Consider the following 27,928-nt stretch of genomic DNA (forward strand, 5'->3'; position numbering starts at 1 on the left):
TCGGCAAAGCACAATGTTCAGAACTGATACCGTTCTACAAAAATGGGGGCTTGTTCCCCATTCCACATTCCAACCATTGACTCTCCATTGCAGGATGCATTTTAAAGCTATAGGTAATAAGAAAGGCTTCTAGGAAGAACTTAAGAAAACAAAATTATGAGCCAGTCATCATCACGTAGCGACTTCTCACTAAAAATACTGTTCTGGGCCACGACCTGGCGACTTTCACCATGAAAAATTTACCAACACTGTGGAAACCTGTTCACAGCATTGCTGTTTTGCATGCAGCCTTTGTTGGAAGAGGTTCCTTTAGGACCTTGGCCGGACCCTTGTCGTGGGCGTGATATCGCAAAGGCTCTCATCAAAGTCTTGCAAGAAAGTGGTCTGGATTTGAAACTTGGGAGAGTCTTTGCTATTCAAGTTCATTCACCACCACATTCATCATCAACACATTTCCTGTCTTCTTTTACTCCAATTATCCATCCCCAATGCCAAACAGCAGGTCAGAACGTTGACTCGGGCTGACCGCTCAGCTTCTCTGTCGTAATAAGTATCTCTCTCCTAATGCTGTCTTCTTTTTTATTTTTGTCTTGGCTGGTGCAGGTCGCAAGCGGAAGTGGTTCCCCATTGACGAAGCGTTGCGCGTCCTCTCCGTTTCGAAGCCTGTACAGTGCAATTACGTTAAGCTGCTCATGAAGAACGACAAGGTGCCATGACCTTCATGGCTACCTTAGTGTTGTTGTTCTCTTTGTGTTGTTTTTTTTTCCACCCTTCCCCTTTTACCACACCTCCTCCCTCTCTTCTTGCTCTCTTTTTTTTTTTTCTCTGCATCTGCCCATCCGACAGTCTTCGTGACATAAGAGGAACCATAAAGCAAACACACACACTGATTGCGAATACATGTGCTTAATGAATTTTGTTCAGTCCCTTGCAGGACTGAAGCCATTTTCAATGTACGGCCTACATGTCACTTGTGCTGAACCTGATTGTGCCACCTCTTCAGTAGGTGAACTGAAGTGTGCCTGAATGAACCTGATTACTTAGTGTTTTCTTGTTATGATGTGTTAAAGCATATGTCTGCCGTCAGCTTGCGCTGCATTTTGAAACTGTGAAACACACAAATTGGGCAAGCCTGCTGTTGTGTGTCCAAATGAATTGTGGATCTCGGGTACATGTGGCGAAATCGCACTCGGAGCGTTTGGTAAGCTACGACAGCTGTACTCGGATAAGTCAGTCATAATCCTAGTTTGATATTGGGTCTTCTCCTATTTTGTGCCTGTACAGTAGTTAAGTGATAACTGGCATTGGAAAAAAAAATATATATATATATATAGTTTGGACAAATCTGGCTGGGTCAGTTCACGAGCCCTAATACTAAATCAAATTTTTGTGAAGCCACTCAAGAAAATTTGGTAGATTTCTTTCTCTGCTTCAGCACTGTTTTTTTACAAACACCATCAAATAAATCTTGTGTTATTATTTCATGAGGGAAAAGCTGATCAAGATAAACAGCTAAGTATTTGTTCATCTGAAGTGCTATGTCATGACCATAAGTTGAGACTCTCATGTGCTTGTTGAAGCATTTGTCTATGCATGTCACGCACTGCAGATGTCCCACTTCTGTGGCAGAAAGCTTGGGGAATATCATTGTAAGAATTCTGCCGATCTGGTCAAAAAATTCAAAATTTGCCTGTGTTTTCACTTTGTTATGCGACAGAAAATCTTGTTTGTGAAAATGAAAAGCAAATGAAATCCAGTGTAGCTCGCTAAATTTGAAAGTTGGTCTAAAGGTAGCGTAGCACTTCAGAGTACAAGGCAGGGACTCAGTGAAAAAAAAATGATGAATTTCCAATCATTTTGTGCCTGTAAACATAGAACAGTACAACACCATGCATTTCATGCATTCAGTCGAGCCCATTTATAAGAAACGTTCATCTCATGTGTTCACTGTATCCGAGCATTCGTGATAAATAGGCTGCCCACGAAGAAAAGGTGACAGAGGAGGATAAAGTTTACGCCGAAAAGAAGTCTGTAATATAAGTTTGTTACTTCAGTGCAGATCCAATAAATGTCACTTCTGTAAGCCTTTATGAGCTAACGAGTGGTCATCGTCAAGACCTCCAGAGAAAAGACTCTGTGCTTTAATAGGCACACAGTTGCAATTGAAGCTCTTGGAGTTGGTAGCAATGCCTCCTCTTTTCCCTCACTAGGCAGACAACAGTAAAATGGGGATACTGTTGTAAAATAACTGCACAGCATCATGCGACATTTGGCAGGGTGTCTGATTAAGCTAGTTGGCAATTCGTCTCAGTAATTAAGTTAACAGCACGAAAGGTGAACAGAGACCTAAACAGGACAAAACAGGAAGTCGGCGCTCGCCTTCGTCTCGTTTACATCTTTGTCTGCCTTTCGCGCTGTTCACTCGCTGCCATACGACGCTGTCACAAGCGAGTGAGATGCGCTTGCACATTTGCTCTAACAGAGTTTATGATCCCCACATGTTTGTTATCACCTGCGACATGCTGTGCTGTTGCCTGCCCACGAATTCTAGCGGTCGAGGTGTCTTCATTTGTAATAAACGAGTGTTCGCTTCTAGTGGCCATGTCTTGCTGCTACCTTTGGTGAGTGAAACATGGACCTGGGCTCCCAAACAAGAACAAGCTTTAATTTGGCTCGGTTGCACCTGCTGAAGAAATCCTCCCCTAGGTGCGGTGCACAGAGTGCTTTTATAGCCTTATCGTGGAGGGTTCAAGCAATGATGTGCGCAGGTGCATCTGATTGTAGTGTGTGTATCGTGATACACGTGCGTGCAAAAGGGCGTTATGTTGATTCCTGCACAGCATAACTGGCGTTGCTTTAAGTGGGCTCGACTGCGTAGTGTGGGCTGCAAATTTGAATTCCCGATTGCACGTCCGGGCAGCGGTAATATTCTGCTTCCTCACTGATCCCTTGCACCCGTAAACTTTTGATTGTCCTAGTACGCTCGCTGTTATGTTCTGTGTAGCCAAACACCCACTGTACAGGCTGTCGGATAAGGCACGGAGAAAAAAAAGAAGCCTCCTTCTATATCTAATGGGCACGAAAAGATAAGAGAGAAAAGCTTCTGTGCCTGTGAATATTATGCGTGTGTGTGTGTGTCTGTATGTGTGAAAGTGGAGAGCGTGAGAGACTGTTGGTGAAACTTATTACCAGAAAAGCAGCATCGTGGGGTGTGTGAAGGTCTGTCGTTCGGGGTGTGGTTGTGTACGGAAAGTAAGCGAGAACGTCTCCTGGCAGCAGAAGTCTACATCATTGTGGTGCAGATTTGAGTCGAGTGAAGCCAATATTTATTCCCCCCAATTTGTGACAGCCAATTTAAGAAACTAGAACGATTCAGCCTCGCTAGATGTACTTATTTTCTTAAGGGACAAGATTGAGAGCCCTTTTCTCCTTTTTTTTTAACCGCAAACAACAGCCATTCAAACTGGGCAGCACTGTAATACCTCGTTTTGTACATCATGTGTGTTCGGAAGAACAGCAATATGTTACCTCATTTTCTAGAAACACAAGCTCTGTGCGCTACTGGGAATTGGGGAATGACCAAAGGCTTTTGCATTGGCTTGATGAAGTTGCCATTTTTTATGGTAACTAGTTTTACCTTACGAATTCACTGTTACATGCTACATTTTCAAGAAATTACAATTTCTGGTGCACGCTTTGGTCAAACTAAGTAATAGCTCAAAGCCAACTCGGTGTCAAGGTCGCGGGATTTCGGCGACATTCGGGAATTTAGGCATGCCCTTGTAACATAATTTTGCAGAAAGCTGCCTTTTTGTTGTACGTAACTTGCCACGTACAATCTGCTTCCAAGATGAGGACTGCTGTTAGGCAAGGCACTTTGCCTTGCGCTCTTCTGCCGGTTGACGAGTCTACAACATTGCCACCACAGAGATTGAATGAGCATTGCAGAAATGGTTGTTGCGGAGTGAATGCTTCCAAACTGTGTGTGCAACATGTCCGTGACATCTTTTTTTTTTTTCCTGTGTGTGTGTCACGCGTTAGCAGCCCCCTGCTTACTTTTTTTTTGTCAGCCTTGGACATTGCAAACGTTTGCTGCGCCGGATGTAGGCACGCCCAGAAACAGTGGTCGTTTTTACACGAGATGAGCCGATGTGTGTCGCCTACTACACTTGTTTTCCTCGAGCTGTGTTCTCTCCCAGCCAAACAAATAAAAAAAATACACTGTACGTGCCTGTTGGGCACGGGAGCAAAACGTCTTTGGAACACATTCGGATTGATATCTCATTAAACAGTTGATTCGATGACTGCTGTGGCACTGTTGTTCATCGTCTCTCTCGCTGTTGTCCACCGTGGAACACATCACAGAAGTGATCATCTAATCATCAGTTGGTGAACAAGGGAAACCCAAGCCTGGAGCCAACATTTCAGAAAAAGGACACAGAGAAAATCTTGTGAAAGATGCTTGCAGTTGCTATGGTAAGGAAGACAAATACATCAACATGAAATGCACAGGCAAGGCGCTGGATATCGACTGGCTTTATTTATTTATTATTTTTTTTTGCACAAATGATCACACGCATAAAAGGCACACTCGCATGAAAAATTTGAGAACACACAAGATATCACTCAAATTGCCCATCATGTGCACACACCGTGAATCTTGTTATTCGAGTAATCGGTTTCTTTACAAGAGATCCCGATAGAAGGTATGCTAATGCAGTTACTGGCTCCTTGCATCCGAGAAATCTCTTATATCAATCTGCATTTTGCAGCCTCCTAATCTACTCGGTACAAGTGTACTGTTAAATTTTGCCATGCATTAGTGTATTTTTGCAATGGTCTGCAAGATGTCCAGACCTTGCTACTAATAACCTGAACTTGTGCTCGATGCGGTCTGTCCAGTTTAACAATTGCTGCAGGTTAGGGTTGTTTCATAAGTTTCATGCACTGTGCGCACGACAATGTGCATGACCTACCTTTTTTCATATAATGTCAGTTATGTAATTCCAGTAGCTACATAGCCCAGCTTTCAGCAATACTCTCGGACAAATCCTTTTGTCGAAACGTTTGCTCAAGGCTGTACAAGGCTGTGCTGGAATGCACAGCATCGATGTGGTCCAGTGTGTGCGTCTCCCAATGCGGACCAATGTTGGAGAAACCCTTTGGTACAGGAGGATCGTCAACTGACCGAATTGGTAAGGTGTAATAAAAAAAAAAAAAAACGAGAACAGGACAAACTAAAAGCACAAGATTATTGTTTACTCACTGGTTCTTTATTTTTTTTTAAATATGGTAGCAAACGAAAAACATTCTTTATATATATATATGCCAGTCTGACAACTGAAATATCAAAGACTGCAAAGTTATAAGCGAGTTCTCAACCTTTGGAAGTACTAGGGGGTCTATTTGATGGCTCACGGCCTCGCTCGAATGCAGCAGCAGTTGCTGCTTTGTGCTCGTGACTTGCTGTTCTTAGCGACGGCTCCCACATAGACTGCATTTCAGCAACATGTTGTCGGCTTCCATCGTTGCAGCCTATATAATGCGATGCAAGAAGCAAATTACTGATTTTAAAAAATGCAGATGCAAGTACTCCGATCCTAACAATAACATCGCCCTAACTTATAATACTCTAATTTTAAAAAATGGTGCAGTGTTGTTTTCTGTTTGAGACATACACAAAGTAGCTTTTATTTCGTAGTCATTGATCATTACGTTTCAAAGCAAATTCGGGGCTCTGACTGCATTGTGTTACATCTACATTTGATATTGACTATACTGCTACATGAAAACCATTACGGAACTCCCCTTAATAGCTTCACTGTAAAAGTGTAGCATGCACTTGCCAGGAAGCAATTGCACTTTGTAATAGTGATTGCAATTTTAAAAACATTATTATTATTATGTTCCCTGAATAGTTTCTAATCATTGTTATGCTTTCATGTGACCTTTTTTTCTTTATCACGTTTGTATACGTTCCATGTTTCTTTCAATAAAAAATAAACTAGTTCTGACTAACCGCCTGTATTGTGGCCCTTAGTGCTCTTTTTTCATTATGACCCTGTAGTACAGTTAATCTAGACGGTGTTCATAGTGCACACATAATTAAGGCAGAAACGTAGCCACGCTCTCTCTCTTTTCCCATCTCTTATTTTATGCACTGTGAACACCATCGAAATCAACCGCTACCAACTTGCCCAGGCAACTCCCCATTTATGTGCCTGTAGCTCAGCTTTGAAGCAATTTGCAAGCCTAGACTAGACTCTACAAGTTTGTAGCACAACAGCACCTTGAAAAGCAAATAACCTGAAAAACACAGCACATGAGTCGTGAATAACTGCCAACCTTTACTAATTTATCCTAGAATGTTAAGAATTTTCATGTTTGTTTACAATTGTCGTAATAGCACCAACCATTTTATGATTCTTGATTTGTGTCCAGTTCAGACCAAAAACGATTCCAGAGGAGTACAAGTATAGAGGCCAACCCATTTTCATAGCTTCTTTTTAGACCTGCTCGATCATTCGATCATTCGCACCTACCCGCATCAGAACTCGCCCCATAGAAACAATGTACAACGGCAACAAAAATTTTCTCTGCCATTACATGAATATTTTATAAATTTCACGAATATTCCTGTCTCTGTGGTGCCAAGATAATTCTAGCTGCACCTATTGAGCACAGTGACTAATCATAGTGTCCTCATAGTGTCCCTATAGAACAATTTTTTGAAATTTTAAATAAGCAGTCAACATCTTAAGTAATAAACAACTTCTAGAATTTTAACAAAATGTTAGTATTCATTGCAATTGTAGTATTAGCGTCTTTTAAATGTCAGAGTGGGCAGGTTTGAGCATAGTATAAGCACGTAGCATTAACACAGCATAGCAAATTTGAGAAAACTTACGCACGTGACAAAAATCAACAGCACCGAGGCATTTCATTCGCATTATTCATGTATTTTAGCAAAAGTTCAAGCGTGACCAAACTTGGTGCGTGTAATGTTTGCAGATGGCATGTTGATTTATTCCGAGTGTCACACGCGCACCTACACACATTCTTCAGCACTGTCCATGATGAAAGCTTTGCCGCTTGAAAGGCAGTGTAAATGACGAAACAAAAGAATTGTGAGCAGACGTCACAAAGACTCGCTGGTGCGTGGAGGCCGGAGGATGTTGCGCTTCACGCACTGAGTGATCCACTCGATGCCTTCATTGATGCCCTCCCTATAATGAGTTAAAGAAGAAAATGTGACGTTAGAATGAAGCTTGTCATTAACAAGTGCTCTAATGAAATTAATTGTTGCATGGTGGCAAGGGCCGCGAGAGGAAATTAGCGCATGAGGCGAAGCGTTAACAAGGCTGATGCTGCACTGGTTCAGTGCACCCTCGTGTACCAAAAATCATTCACACACTATGCTCACAGAAAGAGGTCTGTGCTCACAGTCTGCAGGCACAATTTACAAGAGTCCTAAGTCGCTAACACATTCTTACATTCTACCTGCTGAGTGTAACTTTCACCTTTCTAATGCAGTGGCTCCAAGACACCACCATTTGGCTGATGAAACTAATTCCACTTTTGGGCATGAAATGCTTATACGAGGCACCAGCCACATTTCAAAAAAAAACATTATCGGAGAGTACACTGCCAGCAGCAGTCGAGTAATCAGGACCTTACAAGCTGAGGCTTCGTCCTGTAGCTTTCTGCTGGATTGGGGCAGAAATAAACACTGATTGAATATAAAGAAAAGAAAACCACATTCTTCACCACTAATTCTGAATTCACAGATGAAATTTAGTCTGTGCACAAGGTGTCGCAGGTTTCAGTGTCAATCGCACAGCAAGCAGCAACCCTGTGACACACTTGTGCGTGGTGCGATTTAATGCCACAGAGCCACATGACGCCAGGTGCTGGGCCACTGGAACAGTTTGGTCTGTCATGCGCGCCCAGTTTAATTGAACCAAAATCTCGCTTAAAACTTGTATGCACAGGGAATTTCTCTTGCAGTTTCACAACCTGTGAAGTTGCAGCACTGCCGATCAGTTGTGCAGGTTAAGCTAGCCTGCACAACAACTGGCCCAAAACAAGACCCTGAACATCTCAACTCAACATGAACAGAATTGCCAAAGCACACAACACACATTGTAGGGTAATGGAGGATGTCCTACTGACAACAAGACAGGTGAAACACCATGAGTGGACTTAGTGCTACAATTATTAGTTGGAAAAAGAAAACGAGAGGGATAGACAGTCTCTGAAGCTCATGCCAGTTCACAGCCCATTTCATTCTAGTGTGCACAAATGCAGGCTTCTGTGCACTGTGGTGTCAAGGTGGCATTTAGTACCTCAACAGTACACCACATAAAATCATACTGTAAGGAGCCCAGCCTTGAGTTTCGCATGGAGCTGGTGAACAGCATGCCACTAAGGAAATACTGGTGCTGCTACACGCGACTTGCATTTATTTTTGCCTTTTTCTTTCAAGCCTTACAGATACAAATATTGCATAGGCATGCTTTCTACGAAATTACAATAAAACACTAATGGCACTGAATCTTGGCATACTAGTCAACAAGTACATGAATGAACAACAATGCCTGTATTGCTGACTTCTGGATCTCGGAAGATTACACAAGGGATGACAGAGTTGCCGGCGATCTCTTTTTCCATGCACCATAATTCTGCGTTGGGGTCAACTGCCATTGGCAGCTGCAAATGCACACATTATGTGGCTCGAAATGTAGCTTTTCCCGTGTCCAAGTTTTAAAGGGCCCCTCACCATGTCTGGCCACAGTGAGCTGACAAGCACAGTGTATACAATGCACGCTAACGATCATCTCTGCTAAGTATGTATTACATCGCTATGCGCTGCGAAAAAAGGTTAAATTTCAAACCAAATGCCGCTTGCCATTCTCCTCGCGGATGCCGCACTCCTAATCGGAGAGTCGACGTCAATCGCACAAGTGCGCCTACGTACATGGCAATGTTGCGACGTCACGCACAGTGCCACTTGACTTCGAGAATTATTCAAGGCAATATCGGTTATTTGTTTAATCTGTTACTTCAACAGACAAATTAAAGTTTAGAGAAATAATAATGTACACAAGCCGAATGTCTGTGTGTTTTTGTTTTACTTCGTACCGTAGCAAGAGGTATGTACTTCGTTTCGTCTGCGTGTTCCCTTCTCTAGCGTGTTCCAGTGCCACAATCATGCTCTTTCATCCTCTTATGTCTGCATCAGTGCTCTTGATTGTGGTACTGACTTATACCGCTAATCAGGTGTTCTCGTGCAGAGCGCGCAAAATCGTCCGCTGCACGAAACAAGACAAACGCAACAGCTCGTGCGCGAGACTGTCACTGGAAGTGCGCCACTCAGCAAAAACACGCGAAAGAGTGAGACAGAAAAGAGAAGGCAGGGCCCATGATGTATTCGTCATGCAATCCTCCAGCTCTTGTATGCGAGAACGCAGGTAAAGAATTTCGCTTGCGGAGGCTAGACCGGGCAAGTGGAGAGAGTTTCTGTGTTGGCGGTGATGCTCGCCTCCTGAAATCATGGGTTCACGGCACTTCAAATATTTCTATCTCTGCTATTAATGAACTAATTTGAAAAATTGGTGCGAGAGAACACTCCTTAGAGGGCACATAACTTCCAGTGCATAACCAAAATTTGCTATGTGGCCTGTGAGGGGCCCTTTAAGGCGCAGTAACTTCCTTTTTTTTTTCATATAACTTGGAGATAACAGTATTGGTTATGAGGAGGAGAAAAACGGTCAAATGTTCATGCAAATGTCTTAAAGCTCCACAGTGAAAAACTATGAACACTCACATTCAGTCTGCAATGGCACGGTATGATAACATCACACTGATTGATTGATTAGATTCAGTGTTCCAAAGAAACACTACAGCTATGACTGCTGCTGCAGTGGAGGTCTCTGGTTTAATTCTGACCACCTGGGATTCTTTAGCACGCACCCAGTGGTTAGTATACAGGCCTTATTGCATTCTGCCCATCAGAATACAGCCACCATGGTCAAGAGTAGAACCCGCAACCTCATGTGCAGCATCAAAATGGCATAGCCGCTGAGCCACCATGGCAAGTATCACAACGGCAGAACCATGCCATTGTGTTCCTGATACACTCGCCAAGACATAAGGCCATGAATCGTCATCCCTGTGAGGTTAACAGCACATTTGTTTCTGTGGTCCCACAAGATAAGTGTTGTAGTAAAGAAGCCAGTCGGTTCATATAGAATATACTGCTCTCGTATTCAATGAAATTCAAAGCAGTGCAAATGACACATTACCAATTAAAACAAAAAATGATGCAATAAATGGTAGCATTTGTCCCATATCTCGTTTTACCATTTGCTTTACTTTTGGATTCACCAATTGTAGTGTATTTCAAGAAGTAAAGCAACAATAAAACACTGGTATTGAGCATCCTACATCAATATGCACTCTTCCTTGCAAGAAATGTGACACGCAATACTTTTTCATGATGGCAGAAATTTCGTTTCGAGTGGATAAATATGGTACAGAGGAGCTCGTTTCTGACAAGCAGTACTTACAGAACTGCAAATTCTTGTTTCCGAACATTCAATTGTACAAAACCACTGAGAACTTTAAAACAAATATAATGGAACAAGCACACACAATGGCATTTATAGTTAGCTGGACCACAGAATTTGCTACAAAAATTAGTACTCGAGAGAACTCTGGGGATGCAATTGTTAACCCATTGAGTGCCAGGTTTTTTCAGAGATGAGTGCGTATGTGTGTGTTTTCTGGGATATTATAAAACAAACACAATGGTTTATTTTCGGTTATTCAGGAGGGAAAAAAATTCAGGGTAGCTTGCACTAGCGGCGCAAGGCTAAAGACACAGCGGGGCTGATCGGTTCCTAGCTGGTCCTAGCTCCCGGCAAGTCCGACATACAAGCATTTCCTCGTGGTCCGTGGCATCGAGGAACGCCTCGCGAAGCACTTGCAGTCCAAGCACATGCTTGTCGCAGCTACACACAGAGAGGTTCATGTTGAACCACAGACGGTCACAGACACGGCACGGATGTCCAAACTCCAGAGAGAGAAACTCGCGCTGGAACCGGCCGTTCGCGCCTCCCAAGGACTTACGGGCACGGCATCGTTTGTTCTCGGCTTCTCTCACCGTCGGGATCTTTTCGGAGTCGACGCTTTCTCTCTTGTTCCCTAGCATTCTCTCGCTGGGCGTACTCGAGGTCTCCAGCTAGCCGTGGTCGTACTGCAGCGGCTTCTTCGGCTAACCGTGTTGGGTCCAATCGGCGTCAACGCTGACAGTCTCGCTCAGCAGCACGCCACGATTCTTGGTAAGCGGCTTCTTCCTCGCTCTCCTCATGTCTAAGTCTGGTGCGTCGCCGCCAAGCACTGGATTTCATACGGAACGAAGGAACGCATGCGCAGCTGGTGGCGAAGTCGTAGGCGAAGTGGAGCGAAAGCGATGCACAGTGTATGGGCGGAGAGCGCTGATGCACCAGGATGACGTCACGGCACATGCGCAGCAGCGCGCAGCTGGCAGGAGCTCGGCGGAGCCGTGTCTGTGTCAGGTGAAGCGAGCGTGCACCCGCGCCAGCAGGTTACTAGGCAATGCGAGGTGACGTCATCACTCCACTAAGTTTTTTATGTCAACGACAGACAGATTACGCTCGGCATAAACAGCTCTGCTGTTAAAACGTGACACAGATAATTCCAAATGCACTCTTCATATTGTCCTCACATTCTCATCTTTGTTTTTTATCTCCTACCTAGTTTCGTTCCGACACCGATGCTTCCGCGATAGAATGCAGTGTCATGGTCAAGAAGAAAAACATTCTATAAACATACGGCAGATGGCAGAAACACACAAAAGTGGTGGCCTTGCGCTATGGCACAAATATTTGAACGGAGAATTGCCGCGTTAGCGGTCAACAAAGTCAGGGAGCCACCCTCTCATCTGCGGATGTGCGCTCTGCGCGGCGCAACCACGCACACAAAGGGGCGCGTTCTGCAACGTGCTAAAAACCCAAATCGAGCAAATCCAGACATATGGGAATATATCCTTCTAGAATTATAGCACAGATGGCGGAACTACCTCAAAGTTCGCTAACTTCGTGTTACTGTGCACATCCGACTGGAGAACGTACCGGTACATCAGTGACGCTGAAAGGGTTAAGTTACCATGGGAATGGTAAGCAGTACACGGATTTGCCTGATCTTTATACTTGTGGCTTCGGACATTCTAGTGGCTTTACTTACTACGCTTTATGTTTCTAAATTTCCAAGCAAACAATGTCTCCTAAACGCATGAAAGCAATAAGACTCTGCACACATGCATAATCTTTGTAAACTGTTGCACTTATAATGCAATATTTTGTTTAAAATAATCATTTTGCAAAGTCGCAAAGCCATTTGAAGTCAGAGGGATGCAAATTAGGCAGATCCATGTACTAACCATCTTTCCCCTGCTGGCTGAAGCGCCGTACTAGCAGTTATCATAGACGCTACCACCACAATGCCCTCTAGTAGTTTTTGTAGGAAGTTCTAGGAGTTGGACCGATCTGGCAAGCCTTACCCATGTAATGCAGACGCTCCAATCAAGTGACAGTCCCTCCTACCGATGAGATGAGAGCTTTCCCGGAAGAGCTGACGCATTTCTGCAGCACTGTAGCATCCCTGAAATGAAGTCAACAGCAGCGATTACTAATAGAGGCATTTCATAAAAGGTAACAGTTGGTTGACTTCATTAAAAATACATATGTACATACGAAAGAAGAAAGGAGAAAAATTCCTGCTGGCCACATAGTAACTGGCTATGCTCAATGACAACCTAAGAATTCCATACAAGATCGGCCCGCAAGCAGCTTTGCCAAAGTTGCATTGCATCTGCCCTCTGCATCTCCACACCCCAAAACATAAAACGAAGGTTTTCAGCACAGACAGGACTAGGACACAAAGAAGCACATGAAAACATGACTAGCACTACAGCTCAGATGTAAATCAATGCTGATCATGTATTTATGAGTGTTTTACCAGGGCAAGAAACACTCATAAAAACAGGACCAGCACTGAGTTGCAGCTCATTTTTAAGTCAGCACTGGTCCTGTATTTAGGTTCATTTCTTCATGTCCTGGTCTTGTTCACAATGATAACCTTAATTCCTGATGAATTGACTAGCGTATTTCGATATTCTTCTTCCAGAACACAGTTTCTGAGCATTTCTGATTTCAAACGTTTACGCACTATAATAACTGAACAGAATCGACTCACTAACAATGACTACAGCCTTCCATAAACTGGGGTTTTTCAGCATTTCCACCAGTGATATGTTCCATGTGGCACTTTGATGCTACCTGTATACTTTTTAGTGGTAGAACAAGGAATTTCGCTGGAGCCAACGTTTCAACATAGGGACTCGACGAAGTCCCTGTTTTGAAACATTGGCTCCACTGACATTCCTTGTTTGACCACTGTTTATCGCTACAATCCTCTATCTGTCTGTGAACTTCTGTCTTGTTTGTAATGCATTTTATTTGTGTGTTTAATGTCTTAAACTTGCGAAATCAAGTTATGAAGATGAGTTTGCTTGACGCAACATTGGCTCCACTGATATACCTCTATTGACCACTGCTGATGAGTTTAGTGAAATGTAACTTAAACAGCAACACTGTTGCTTAAACAGCAAGTGTGTGCAAATGTGACTACTTCGCCAAGATCCAAACCCTAGCTTATACATCAACCAGCGTTCTCGATGTCACTATAACTGGTAATGAAACTGCTGCGTGAACTTACACTAATGTCTTGCTTGTTCGCCACCAACAAAACAGGTACTCCGTGAAGTGCATCATTTCCAATCATCTTGGCTGAAAGAAAGCACGGCATCAGTAACTTGGTGAATATGTTTTGATTTTCGATTTAAATGCGAGAGACCTTGTAGCAATGCTTACCAAAAGCAGCCTTTGATTCGTCGATACGGCTTGCATTTGAAGAGTCCACGACGTATATGACGGCATGAGATTCTGCATAGTACTGAAAAAGGCAAATATTCATACAACGATTTTTCTATGGGGCATGCCACTTGACAACAACATGACATAAGCCAACAATAACACCCTTTTTCAGTCATATTCATTGCTTCAAGTGCTTTTATTTTCTATGACATCCTTTTTTTTAATATATATGACAATAATTGAATGGAATAAACACACTTTTAATGATGTGTTGCAGCATTCCATTAACTTGTTTTGCAGCATTGCAATCAGTGCTATGTTCCAAGTGATGTTTTTCCAAAATTTTATTTTGGTTCACTTGATGAATTGGGGCATGTTGGTGCTAACTGTGTGCTTTTCTTGAGATTACTACTCTTAAAAAAAAAATCTAAATCAAGTGACTTCCGTTCCACACTGCATAAATAGTGCTTCGAGCGTGCGGTATGAATAATGAAGTGTAAATTTATTGTTTATCTTCCCATAATAAGGAGCCTGGGAGTGGCAGCTTAAACATTTAGTTCTATGACGGTTACTTCCAGAAAACACCAGACAAGGCATTTTCTGGCAAGGTCGAAAAGCCAGTGGAATGTCATCCAGTCAGGTTAAATAACCACAGTAAGACAGGCAACTGAGTAATATCAAATTGTGAACAGCTCAAGCCTAAGTAAGTGGCTCGTATCAGTTCAATTGTCAACAATTAATGTGAGTAGATGCTACAGCAACAAGGCGTTTTATGGCAGTTATTAGTGAACTGTTTTACTGTAATTTCCACGAGACTGAGGACCAAAATTTGAATAAGGCGCTATATTGACATTCTTCTGGTGTCAGCCAGAATCTCTCTAGTTCAATATCAGTGACTACTGCACGACTTGGTGGTCTGTACGTTAATGAATTGGCACAACAGACCATGCATGCAAATGGAAAATGTATAACGTAACGCGTCCGCTACTTTGCAACTGCTGTGTACGTGGGCCAGCACTCCATCACATAGATGCATCACAACAAATCGACACACAAGACTTGCTTGTGCAGAAGTAATGGTCAATTCATCATCACCCTACATACCTACGGATACAACTAACTTCAGTTCTTATATAATTATACTGTGTGCAAACAACATCCACATGAGGAATAAACGTTATGCACTATGTTCGTCAAGTTCTTCATTGAAAAAGAAACCGACTGAGATTCAAAGCATTCAACTACGTCCAACGTTGTCATTTAATTGTGAACCATGCATCAACGAGGAAATGTCAAGTGGCTTTAGTCAAATTGAAAGATTGGTAACAAATGTTTGTATGCAATGTACAACACCTTAAAAACAATACATAAACGGCGCTGTCCGAGCTGCTGTTCGCGCACATTATCATAAACTTGAATCCAACAAATGAATGCGACTTCCTAGACTCTTGCTTATTATTATTTATTTATTTTTTTCCTTGCTTAAAAGCGAGAGGAATTCAAGTTCCAAGTCTTAGCTTTTGACGTACGGATCATGCTCAGGCACTACCAGGAATAAGCGCATGATTATCACTACAGCACCAAAATTCGTAATGCGTCAACGTCATAGAACAGGGGTGAAGGCCTCCTCTGACGTACTTGTCTATCACGAGCGCCCTCGGGCTCTTCAAGTCAACTGTCACCGACGGCGCTTACCTTGTCCCATAGCGACTGTAGCGAGTCTTGACCCCCAAGATCCCAAAAGTTTAGCCGTATGCCGTGGATGTCGATCTTGCCGACTGGTTAAAAGCAAACGAAACACTGTCAGATTGTGCACAGTAAATACAAGCAACGCAAGATCATATAGCGATGAAGCAAGAACTTCGCACTCACTATTCAAGCCGACAGTGGTGGTAATCTTGTGAGGGTTTAAGCCCTTGTACCCTTTCGAGAACTTCGTCTTGGTCTGCTCCAGGTAAGTCTGCACAAAGCCGACGATATGTGTTTTGTTTACATGCCAAGCTTCCATTGAACGGGATCGATTGTGACTCAGGCAGCCGCCAAGAAGTATCGGCAGGCCTGAGTACATGACGAGGAATGTGTGTCACAACACTTTTACTGTTCATACATGCAAACGTCGAGAAACACGAGCACAATTACCGTTTTGCCAGCGTTGTCAAGCCCGAGAATCAGCACATAGTACTCATCGCGCTGGCTGATGTACTTCCATAGGCCGGAAAGCAGCGTGAACATCTTAACTGTCTTAACGAAGACCGTGCTTTCATTAGTGTACTAACGATCCAAGGTGCGAGGCGTGATGCGAGGTGTGTAAACAAGCAGGCGAACTTCAGTAGAAACTAACTTCGTAGCAACGAAAGCAGCGTCGCCCACGCTGTGCCTGTAGTTTTGCTTTCTCCTGACAGCTTTGAGCAGTGTTGCCAAATTGCGAAGCGGATTGTGCTGTGGTCATCGGCTGGGCTAGTGTTGGCGCGGCTTGGTCCCAATCGTCGCTTTTCTGTGGTTTTTCGTCAGCTTGTACGAGTTCCATTTTTTGTTTAACGTTGAAACGCATTTACGTAATTGTAAGTTCACCTAAAGCAAAGCTGCAAACAGCACAACTAGTAACCGTAGAGCTATGTGGCATGTCGAAAGCAAAATACTAAGCAAAACGAAACCGTTGATGAAACGCAGCTGCTGGGCCCCGCGTAAAGCAACCGCCTCGCTTCCTTTATTTGCGTTAGCTCACTTCAAGATCAGCACAGACATGCTACATAAAGTGTACATCACGTGCGTACTTTTCGGTTACCTTCATAGCTGCGTGGAATCTAATGACTCGGGTGAGTAAGCAAGGACTGCCATAGCAGTTTCTCTAGAATGTATTAGAAGGATCTGTTTTTTCGCAAAGATAAAATGTTGGCCAAAACATAGTGGGCCTCTTCGATTATCCGTCTCTGACAGTCCCGGACTGTCCGAAAAACTGCATACGCAACGCTCATTGGCTGAAAGCACTGTCTCGGGCAGTCCGGGACTGTCAGGAACGGATAATCGAAGAGGCCCAGTGTATACCTTCAAGTACACTATCCTAACACACATCGAGTACGCCAGAAAACCATTTGGAATCGCCCACAAAATTTGTAGTTGTCTAATTCTGTGTTTCCAAGAGGATTATCTTAGAAATGCGTGTGGCCCTAAATCATGCAAATATATTTACGCATGCATCCTCTCTGAGTTTAACATTATTTTTAATAGAAGACATAACCTGCAAAGTGGTGACCATTATAGAATAGCAAATTACACAAATTTTATAATTTCACATTTTGATTACACGATCACAAAGGAGCGATCACAAAGGAGCGTACACGATCACAAATATGCGTTCGAAGGCTAAAACTATTTTGTAATATCAGGCAATGGGCACGTTCCTTTTGGCGCATCTTTTTTTTTTTTTTTTTTTTTTTTTTTTTTTTTTTTTTTTACTCTACGTATGTGCGGATTCAAGAGCGAAAATCACCGCCTTGATGCCACTATCACGTCCAGCATGCCGAGATAGGCTGCCAAAGTAGCATCCATAAATTGCTTATTCGCGTTCTCAACAAGTCTAAATTGCTGTGCATTGGGCATCGTTGCGTAGTCCCTGTATGAAACTATAGGCACTACACAAGCTTTTTATGTCTGTAATGACTCCCAGATTATGCAATAATGAAAAGTGCACGGGAGCAATGCCTGGTTGGAGGTGATATCTGTCTACATAATTCAATTGAGCATATTTACTTGTAAGATTTTATGAAGAAACCAGCTCACCATTTTCCTGATGTCGCTGTGGTGTATGTGTATACATAGGATCAATACACGTATTTGCGTAGGCGACTGTATGTATGTCAAATAAAATGGAAATAGGTGTACGTCACAGAACACGTCTGCGTGCTACTCTGACATCTTCTTTTGGCGATCCCAAAAATATCTCAAAGGAACACTATCAAGAGCAATACAGAATTTGTTTAGTCAGGTAAAGTATTGAAAGAAGATCTATTGCAGTCGTTTGGCGACAAATGTTGAATCATGACTACCGAAAATAAAGACCAAACTTTCCCTTATTGAAGTTCGCGCTGAAACCAGACCGTCTGTACGCCAATGCGACCTCACAGATTCTGGAGTATTTTCTTTATTTTTTTTTTTTTTTCTCGTCGCGCTTGACCAGCGGGCCACATGTAACGTCGGACTCCGTTCGACGTGAATTTATTTCTGTTTGTCATTTTTATTCACTTAATTTTAATGACCCATTTTCATGGAACAATAAACCAACAGCCAGAAACCTGTGGATTAATTTAAATTTGTTTCCCGTTACGATTATAGCGAATGCCTCACGAAGTGGTTTCAAGTTTTTTAAGGTAATGCGCCTAAATATCGTAGAGTGAAGAGTAGCGCTGACTTTGCCATATGGGACGGCAAAATACTTCTACTTGGGCCATTTGTGGGCAAGAAAACTTGAAAGCTCCTATGTCGTCCTTTGCGGATAAATAACGAGACTCGAGTGGACTCTGTCAAAATCTGTGACGTCGCGGAGTGTCTGCGGTATCTTCAAGGAGGCATCGCATTTGTCTTTCGTTTTCGCGTCGTAAGCCCCACACACGTTAACAGTGGATGTCTTGCTCTTTCAAAGCGTAATTACTAATACAGCTTAGCACTTATCGCTAGTATTCATTTAAGGCTCAAGCGCAAGCAACAGGTTTCCGTCGGATTTTCGGCGCCGCGGCCGGCGCCATGCGGCGTCTCGCGAAGTCATGCGGCGTCGGGTGACGTCAGCCGGCTTTCATGCTTCGCTAGTCGCTTCGCGCGTCAGCGCTGTGATCTGGCACGGGCAGACTTTGGCGTCGAGTCTACGTCGCCCCCCAGCGTCGCATTGTATTTGACGACGGCCTACACCGCCTGACACCGGGAACTTGTACCTTGTTGTTGGGGCTTCGATAAACAACAACTTACCCAGGAACTAGTCACGTTGCATTACTTATACCAGCCCCTTTAAAAATGCATTTGTTAACAGGTTCGAACAGAATCGTTCATCATAGGAATCTTGTGAAACACCTCTTCGACCCAGAGAGGTACACCAACGATGTTCGTCCAGTCATCTATCACACGAACGTAACGGCGTTGACGTTAGACCTGCTGATCCAGGAGATTGCCGATATGGTGAGCGTGTGTATTCACACGTTGTGTCCACAACGCTTCATTTTCTGTTTGTTTTCAGGACCATTCGAGGCAGGCGGTCAAAGTGAACGTAATCATGTCCGCGGTAAGCCTTTAGTATATATACTAATATGTATTATATGTTTATTTTGTCCCGCGGGATATGACGTGCGCAATTTAATTTGCGATTTGACGAGACTGTTTTACAACCAATGATGTACTGCGCGCTATAATGACGTCATGAATCAACTAGCCGAGAGTGTCGTTCTCAAATCTTGCCTTAATTCTTCTACAGAAATGGAAAGACGAGTTCCTGACTTGGAAGCCTGACGACTATGGCGGCGAAGACGTTATCATAATCCCAGCTGAAAAGATATGGGTACCGCAACTCGCCACAAATTCGTAAGCGAGCGGTCGTCGTTTCGTTTATCGATAATTCAATCTTGGTGACAGCTTAAGTTGTGCTTTCCTCGTTGCGTCTATTAAATTATGGGGTTTTACGTACCAAAACCACGATCTGATTATGAGGCACGCTGTAGTGCATGGGGGACTCCGGAAATTTGGACCACCTGGGGTTCTTTAACGTGCACCTAAATCTAAGTACACGGGTGTTTTTGCATTTCGCCCCCATCGAAATGCGGCCGCCGTGGCCGGGATACTGGTTGCGTCTATAACTCTGTGTACGATTTAATAGCATATAACAAAATCGTCTTGTGCCGACGTAATTCCATTATCGTGTTTGTTACGATTAGTAATAGGTGATGACTTGGAGTGGAGAGAACGTTAGGTTTAGTTATTTTTTTTCGCTCTCTCTCTCTCTCTCTCTTTCTCTTCTTTTTTTTTAGGGGGGGGGGGGATGTTTGCGTGATTGATTTCCAAGTAACGATTGCCCGACTGTATTGAGTATTGAGTTCTAGCCTCGTCGTGCATCCTAGTGTACTCGGTTGCAGTTTTATCGTAGACGATGTTTGATGATCGTAGATGAGGGTTGGGAATAAGGGTGTCGCGAATGCCCTGGGCTGAATTTAAAGCTTGCGACTGCTCCTCTTAACCGTGTTTATGACTTTAAAATCAATCAATCAATCAACCAATCAATCAATCAGTTATAAGACAGTAACAAAATAGACACATGCAAGCACGTGCTTTTTCTGCTGCACCTCTGCAGACACATTTCGCCACTCCTGACGTCATCACCACCAGGTGGAAGTTACGGCCGCATGATGGCGCGCGTTCATGCGTCCGGGTCTGTTTCGCTGGACCACGTGAAGCAGCTGGCGGCGAGATGCGTGGCGATGCCGGAGGGCTTCTGGTCGAGCCGCTACGACTGCGAAATGATCTTCCATTCGTGGGACGTTGAAAGTAACCAGGTGCATTTACAGGGCAGCGTGCGCGTCGACGTCGAGGACAACCCGGCTTGGGAAGTGTCGCAACCGAGGGTCAAGGTCCTCTTCCATTCCGCCATCGGTGAGCAGAAATTGAATTGTTCACGCAGCAGGATGGGCTGATTCTGAGCTAGTTGGCTCGTAATGGACTTGCATGGGGGTTCCATCAGCGTATTGGAACAAGACCAGCGAAAGGGCCGAGTCAACACACTTTATCCAGGAGCGGATCCGTGGCGCTTATATTGAAAATCTAGAAGCCTTAGCAATCGCGGTTGAACGCGATTGGCTGAAACGCCGCCGGCGACGCTCTGATGTCATGCCGTGAGGATTATTGCCTTTGCGAGTCGCCCGCGATGGGTTAGGTTTAGGTTAGATTAGCGTAAAAGGCGTTAGGTGGCCCGGCATACTCGCACAGCATAGGGAGCCTACATGCAAGCGCTGTTTTAAACTCCATGGTAAAAACGAAACTTTACGTATGCAACGAAGCGTTCAAAATTTTTTTTTTTTTTTCTGCTGGACAACGGCGCTTGCGTGTAGTCTCCCTTGCACGGCAGTTGCACTTTTTTTTCTTTTTTTTTTTTTATCCAGGGGCTGTGGCAGTTGCAAGGGGCGTCGAGCGTCGCCGGCGGCGTTTCAGCCAATCGCGTTCAACCGCGATTGCTAAGGCGCTGTGCCTTCTAGATTTTGAATATATGCATCCGGGGCACCCTCCAAGAGGGTGAAGGGAGCTATATATTCGCCAGTCGCATCAGCCTTGTGTCGTGTTCACCTTCTTCATTCTGCTGTTTAGTACGCTAGGCATGGTGTCTGGAAGCTCCCACGCCAGACCCCACTAGTACTAAAGCACGATCAGAGAGCAAACGGGGATAGCCGATATTCTGATTGACATTAAGAGAAACAAATGGAGCTGGGTAGGCCATGTAATGCGTAGGGTGGATAACCGGTGGACCATTAGAGTTACGGAATGGATACCAAGAGAAGGGAAGCGCAGTCGATGACGGCAGAAAACTAGGTGGTGGGATGAAGTTAGGAAATTTGCAGGCGCAAGTTGGAAGAAGTAGTTTAATGATTGGAAAATGTAGAGAGGTCGGCCGGAAAATGGAGCATCTGGCCTGCTACTCTAAGTAAGGGAAGGGGAAGAAAGAGGGGAAGAAAGATGGGAAGAAATCAGCTAGCGCAAGACAGGGGTAATTGGAAAATCGCAGGGAGAGACCTTCATTAAGAGTACTTGCTAACTTGTCCTTACCATGGTTGAGGTAACTAAATGGTGGAGGTACCAAATGGTGGAGGTACCAAATACATGGTAACTTGTCGTTACCATGTATTTGGTAACGACAAGTTACCAAGTACAGTATTCAAGTCATCGCAACAAGCAGATATTGAAGATGAAGGTGAGCGGTACACGCAACCGATAATTGTCTGGTTCACAACCTAAGTTCAATCCACACAGCGTCACAATTCGGCGCTGAAAATGATATGTCGTGTCTGCGCTTGTAACGTACGTCAGGAGATACAAAAACAGCAACACCTCCGTAACTCTGGTGAGAACGATAAATCTTTTTTTCCTAGCATTGTTATCTGTTTCTATCAGTCGAGTGCAACTAAAAAAGGGTTACTATTAGGTGGAGGGTTTTACAATATTTCTTCTCGACTGCTTGGCAAACAGGCTGTCGTATGGTGCTGAGGAAAACGTACGAGCCGAGCTTGGCGTGCCCGACCGTGGCCGTGGTGTTGCTGACGCTGGCCACCTTTTGGCTGCCCGCAACTGGACCCAGGGTGACCCTGTGTGGCGCCAACCTTCTGGTCGCTATCATCTGGCTTTCTACGCTCGCCAAACACCACGAGGGATCAATTACCACCGCACCTCACGGTATGGAATGCCAGCTTTTTTCCCTGATTCAGTGACGATTTCATTTCGAACTAGTTGGCACACAGTTACCTTAGCGTATAGTCTAAGACTGTAAATGTGATAGAAAGCAGGTAAGGCAATCACTAATCAACCATGTAATCAACCGTACTAATCAACCATACTAATCAACCATATGTCATCTTGCCTTCTCTGTAATCTCAAGCCTAGGACCTGTGCTTTTATTAATGAACAGCGATAAAATAGAAACGTGTGTGGCCAATGGAGGGCGCGATGATAACGCTGGTCGAACTCGACCAATCACTGATCTCAATACAGCTCGAAAACGACAGCTGCAAGGCTCGATGTTTCTCTTCGTCGTGCTTGCATAGAGTGCTCGTTTCAAAAGAGGTTGTCCGACACTTTTCGCTTGTATCGCAACCTGAAGGTGCAGCACGATTTGTTTGCGAGGTTACCCCCTTTTTTATTTACTTATTTCACTGGTAAACGACCCACAAATATTACTGGAATTGTACACTTGATGAAATGTTAAGTTTGAAGCTCTTTTAATAGTAATATTGCTGCTTAGGGTTTTCCCGTCATATTTATGAAACTGAGAGAAAAATTAGGAGACGTCGCGTGAGTAGGCCTGCAGCAGTTCAGGTGCCTGCTGAAGAAGAAAAATGCATTGAGAACAGTTTTCAACACTCAAACAAAATTTATTTACAAAAGTAAGCACTAATTTTAATCCACTTTATAAGCTCTCAGCAAGGTTATCTGGTTAAAATGTGGTTGCCCTACTGCACGCTCGTACCTGCTACAGTCTTGCTAGCATAACACTCAGTTGCCTTTTCAGGAGTGTTAAGCCATCGCAGATAGATGCAGATATGTGTGGACACAAATCGCTCAAGAAGTTTTCCCATCACATATTTGTGCTGCTGATAACATGGGTTTTCTGGCAAGGTTACATTCTTTCCAATAATTTCCTTCGGTGCTTTAAATGGTGTTTCTCAGACAGCTCAGATCTTGAGCTTCAGCAAAAGACTTGAGAACACCCTCACAATAAAAACAAAGTCCAGAATTTGTCTGCTTGCATAAATTAAAATTTGCCACCTTGGACATATTCATTTAGTTTATCAAGGTGGTGTGCCTGTGGAGGTTCTTCACCCGCTAGCATGCACACAGAGCAGTGTTCCACAGTGCGGATAATCGGCTTCAACAAAAAGCCTGCCAAGTGGGCGAGCACATCTTCCCCAAGAGATGAAACTTCCTCTAAGTCGAGAATGAAGTCGCTTCTCTCATCACTCTCTTCCGACTGAGTGATGCTTTGTGCTTGTTTAATTTTTGCTGAAAGAAAATCGACCAGGTAGGTACTGTCATCGATTGCGTATCCAGGAAACGAGTTTACAAGTGCCCCAATACTTCTAGCTACAAGAAAAAGGTTAATTCCCAAACGTCTAGAATAAACCTACGCCATTGCAACAAGTCAAACACGGCGATCACGCCATATATGAAGCCTTATAATCACTATAAAAGGCACGCCAACATACACAAGCAGCTTCTCTGTGAAAATGAAAAGGATTACAAAGGGACATTATCCTTCACAAAATCATGATCCTCACTCGCATATCTTCGTTGTGTCCGTCGGTACCCAGCTGTCACGTTTTACTTGCGCTGCCCTTCCTTCGTTCAACGTCGCTCCGGTAACAAAATACTCGCGGCTCTTTCGCGGTCGATCCAGTGCACAGAGCGACAAAGCAGGCCGTCATGTTTCGTTAACAAGCACGAACATCACAAGAGACTACACAAAACACGAGCTCTCGCACCACAACGCCACCAAGAAAGCAAATGGAGCGCGCGTCCGTTCAGCTCGACAGCCGGCGCGAAAGAACCAACATGGCGCCGAAAAGCCAGAGCGGCGGCGCGGGGCGGTTCAAAGGCCGTCCCGACCCTGTAAGCGGCGCTGGCATCGAGGCGCCCTAGCTGGTCGAACTCGACCAATCACTGATCTCAATACAGCTCGAAAACGACAGCTGCAAGGCTCAATGTTTCTCTTCGTCGTGGTCGAAAAAGGGCAGAAAATTTATCGACAGTGCGCTGCATCCACAAAACAAACAGCGTTTGCACGATATACGCACACCGTATACGCATGTGTGTAGTACTGGCTAGCAGACGACGCGAGGTGCAATCCACACCACGGCCTCCGAAATCGGGGGCTGCGATGCGGTCCGCGTATGGCAGCCCATCTCGGAAACCACGTCCACGCTAATATTGTTTCGCCGGAGTCCACCTGGTGGCTACTCCGTTCAATCTGGCTGCATAGCATACTTTATTAGCTCAAGCAGGCTAGTGACTATTTTTCACCGCCCCGTTTCAAAGGGGATGCCAATAAATCATTATCACCATCAAGCTGCGAATCGCTCTTTTACGAGCAGTTCAAGAATGACAGTTTATTTATTTATTTATTTATTTATTTATTTATTTATTTATTTATTTATTTATTTATTTATTGTTCATTTACACAGCAGAAACAAAAGATTTAGAAAAGCATATTAGTAGCAAAAAATAAAGGGCTGCGGCTGCGCGCACCGTTATTACGTCACGATATTTCATGCAGAGTTATCGGTCGACATCCCAGCACTACGAAAACTTTTCACAACTATTTCTTCTGATGTTATAATGAACGACTCCCTGTCCGTTTGTTCTTTTCTGACAGTGCCAGATTCACCTAACGTTCTCCGAGAATTTTGTTAATCTATTCCCCAACAGCCAACACTAATTTTCAGCACCTTAAGTTCTCCTGGCCCAGTAGATGGCGTTGCACAAAAAAAATATTGAAGTTTAATTTACTAGACTGCTTTGCCGAATGCCACCGCTTAAATTTATTCACGCAGGCCTGCTTTGGCTCCTTCCCCTAATTGTTATTATGGCAGTAAAGCTGAAACCATGACCATTTCTTTGCAAAATGTCGCAGTTTTAGAATTCAAAGGAAACGACTTATGGCGAAGAAGTCCTTTTCGTCAGCCTGATCTCCGCCTTACTCGTCCGGTGATACTCTCACTAGAGGCGCTGGAACTACGTTGATGCAACAGGAACGTATGTGTTGTCATATTTATTATTTATATCCGAAATAAAGAGACTCCCATGCTAACTTTCTCAGTGTCCCTCCCCATAAACGATGAACAATTTTAACAGTACCTCTTCTTTTATATATCCGGTAAAGTGTATATGAACAGTTCAGAGAATGAATACATTTTAATACGATTGTGCGTTCATGAACAATTGATCATTTAATTATCTTCTCTTTATCAACAAAATTCCTTTCAAGTGTTAATTTAGTCTCAGAGAAACATCGACATTCCACTCGTGTGTAGTAATGATCTTGGGGAAAGCGAAGGTCTTCAGTAAGGCAAACTCCCAAACCTCTCCGACCACGACAGACGCGGCAACTGCAGACCACGTGGAGATTTCGGACGAGCTGTCTGCAGAGTGCCTCCGCTCCACCAGCCATTCGTCTGACCTCCCTGGAATCGCAGAAGGAGTCCGTGGGTTACAAAATAAAATTTATTCTCACTTCGGTTCCTTCGTCAGCGCACAAAGTCGTCTCCACGCTCTCTACGGCTCCGTAAAGGTGGCTTTTCCTATGGTAACTGTGCTAAGGGTAGAAAACGCTTTACAGAAACAAATAGTTGGAGGGAGCTTTATTTTATAAATTGCAGAAATGAAAAATAATTACGGAAAATAAGTATTTATCATGCTCAGTGGCTTCGGGGGCCTTTGGTAGAATTGTAAGTAACGATAAGCCCAGTGTGTTATCTTGTGGCGACAAACCCAAATAATCAGTAACTCTATCAACCGCATTATACGTCACGCCCGAAATATCGTTTGTTGGCTTCTTATAATATGATTAATAAAAGTCGGGCCCCTCGGTTCCCTTTCTTCTCGCCCGAAATATTAGTACCATTAAGTCGGTCGGTATTGAGCCAGACCGAAGTACAGCAAGCTCTTAGCTGAACTGCTTCACAGAGAAAATGTGGAAACGCGCACTGTTTGGAGACATAAGAAATAAAGGAGGAATGTACCTGTGACAAAAGCACACGCACGCATGGACACCACCGCACATTTTGATGATTCATGTTCGCCTAGTATTGCCAACTAGCCCAACATATTACCAGAGTCCTTTTGAAGTATTGAAGCACTCCGATGTTACACAAATCAGCCAATCAGTCAATCCCACTGGAATTCACCGACGCTCGTTAAAGGCCACTAAGCTTCTTTTTTCTTTTCCTCTTTCTTTTTCTTGCCAGTGGTATTCCTGTCCCTATCGGCAACGCTGGCTGCCGTGTCCCTGGCTTGGGCCGTCGCTACTCACAAGCTGCTGCACTCCGCCGACCGGTGCGAGGTTCCTCGGGGTCTGGTCAACTTTCTGGAGACACCCTTCTGGCAGTTCCTATGCGTCGGCGGCTTCCAGCCGGCTTCGTCGGCGGCCGCGCGAGAAACGGAGATGGAGCATCTCAGCCACGACCCAACAATGGCGGCCGGCGGAGGTGGCGGCGGCCCCGGCTTCGACCAATCAGGAGCCGCGACTCAGGGAGGAATGGTGCGCCGTGTCGCGAGCCGTCGACAGGGCGCTGTTCGTCGCCTTCGTCGTGGCGTTCATCTCATTTCGCCTGGTGTTCGGGGGGCCTTACCTCACTACCACGTTACCACGCTGGGGAGCGAGGTAGCATGCCTACGAACAACAGTAGCAATCCTCGCTGCAACTATGACAATGACTACTACTACAACAACAACGACAATATAATATTATTAAAAGTAATAATCAATCAATCTAAGGTTTATTTAGTGACCAGCAACAGCTACGGGACCCTTCGTACTGGTACACGCAAAAAGTGATACGCGAGACAAAATGTACAGAGAAGGCAAATGTGGTAGACAAAACAATGTGAGTTGGAGAAACAAATAAGGAAACGGAAAACGAGGATGGGGTGTAAAAGGGAGTTAATCATACAACGTGATTGTCTACATATATACAAAACACAGGGAATCAACTCTTCAATATGTCAATACAGGTACTACTACTACTACTACTACTACTACTACTACTACTACTACTACTACTACTACTACTACTACTACTACTACTACTACTACTACTACTACTACTAATAATAATAATAATAATAATAATAATAATAATAATAATAATAATAATACTGCCATTACTACTACTATCACTATTACTCCTACTACTACTAATAATAATATTAACAATCATCAATCAATCAATCATGTTTATTTAACGTGCCCAAGGACAACCCTAAGGGCTGAGTGCTGGCACACGGTAAAAATAAATACAAACACAGGGGAAACGAACATGAAATAGAAAACGACAATTATGAAAAAATAACAGCTTACAATCAACGAAAGCCACGGCGAATTTACGACAGAAAAATGGAGAAAAAACACAAACAATGCGTGATCGAGAGTGCATAAAATAAATTAATCAATGCAGCCTATAGATTATGCGCCCAGAAAAGAACAGTGAGGTTTTAATACTGACGCGCAGGTATTCTAAT

General features: G+C 43.9%; 3 protein-coding genes across 4 annotated transcripts in view; 2 read left to right on the forward strand and 1 right to left on the reverse strand.

Annotated features, from left to right (window-relative positions):
- Nucleotides 1-4,304, forward strand: part of LOC119431211 (diphosphoinositol polyphosphate phosphohydrolase 1) — a 42,689-nt gene extending 38,385 nt beyond the window's left edge. For both annotated transcript variants that reach the window (XM_037698681.2, XM_037698682.2), the window contains one exon: nt 604-4,304. In XM_037698681.2, coding sequence (XP_037554609.1) covers nt 604-716 — 113 coding nt within the window. In that variant the 3' untranslated portion in view covers nt 717-4,304. The remainder of the gene's footprint in view (nt 1-603) is intronic.
- Nucleotides 4,305-4,520: 216 nt separating this feature from the next.
- Nucleotides 4,521-16,380, reverse strand: LOC119431210 (ADP-ribosylation factor-related protein 1). The gene is made up of 7 exons (XM_037698680.2): nt 16,098-16,380; nt 15,831-15,918; nt 15,654-15,736; nt 13,956-14,037; nt 13,801-13,871; nt 12,584-12,684; nt 4,521-7,226 (listed from the first exon to the last, which is right to left on the reverse strand). Exons 1-7 carry the CDS (start codon nt 16,188-16,190, stop codon nt 7,139-7,141), a joined length of 606 nt encoding a protein of 201 aa, XP_037554608.1. The 5' UTR covers nt 16,191-16,380; the 3' UTR covers nt 4,521-7,138.
- Nucleotides 16,381-16,621: 241 nt separating this feature from the next.
- Nucleotides 16,622-27,174, forward strand: LOC119466225 (neuronal acetylcholine receptor subunit beta-3-like). The gene is made up of 7 exons (XM_037726707.2): nt 16,622-16,774; nt 18,979-19,124; nt 19,183-19,227; nt 19,417-19,523; nt 20,287-20,585; nt 22,170-22,373; nt 26,657-27,174. Exons 1-7 carry the CDS (start codon nt 16,702-16,704, stop codon nt 27,151-27,153), a joined length of 1,371 nt encoding a protein of 456 aa, XP_037582635.2. The 5' UTR covers nt 16,622-16,701; the 3' UTR covers nt 27,154-27,174.
- Nucleotides 27,175-27,928: the final 754 nt, after the last annotated feature.

The sequence above is a fragment of the Dermacentor silvarum genome, chromosome 10 (assembly GCF_013339745.2).
Source record: "Dermacentor silvarum isolate Dsil-2018 chromosome 10, BIME_Dsil_1.4, whole genome shotgun sequence".
Classification (NCBI taxonomy): Eukaryota; Metazoa; Arthropoda; class Arachnida; order Ixodida; family Ixodidae; genus Dermacentor; species Dermacentor silvarum.

Excerpts from the sequence above, each read along its gene's own strand:
- LOC119431210 (XM_037698680.2), bottom strand. The coding sequence starts at position 16,190 with ATGTTCACGCTGCTTTCCGGCCTATGGAAGTACATCAGCCAGCGCGAT. Across the intron at positions 14,038-15,653 it reads TACAGTCGCTATGGGACAAG|TACTATGCAGAATCTCATGC; the intron begins GTAAGCGCCGTC and ends TGCCTTTTTCAG. Across the intron at positions 12,685-13,800 it reads CGAACAAGCAAGACATTAGT|GGATGCTACAGTGCTGCAGA; the intron begins GTAAGTTCACGC and ends ACTTCATTTCAG.
- LOC119466225 (XM_037726707.2), top strand. The coding sequence starts at position 16,702 with ATGCTACATAAAGTGTACATCACGTGCGTACTTTTCGGTTACCTTCAT. Across the intron at positions 19,125-19,182 it reads TCCAGGAGATTGCCGATATG|GACCATTCGAGGCAGGCGGT; the intron begins GTGAGCGTGTGT and ends GTTTGTTTTCAG. Across the intron at positions 19,524-20,286 it reads CCGCAACTCGCCACAAATTC|ACACATTTCGCCACTCCTGA; the intron begins GTAAGCGAGCGG and ends GCACCTCTGCAG.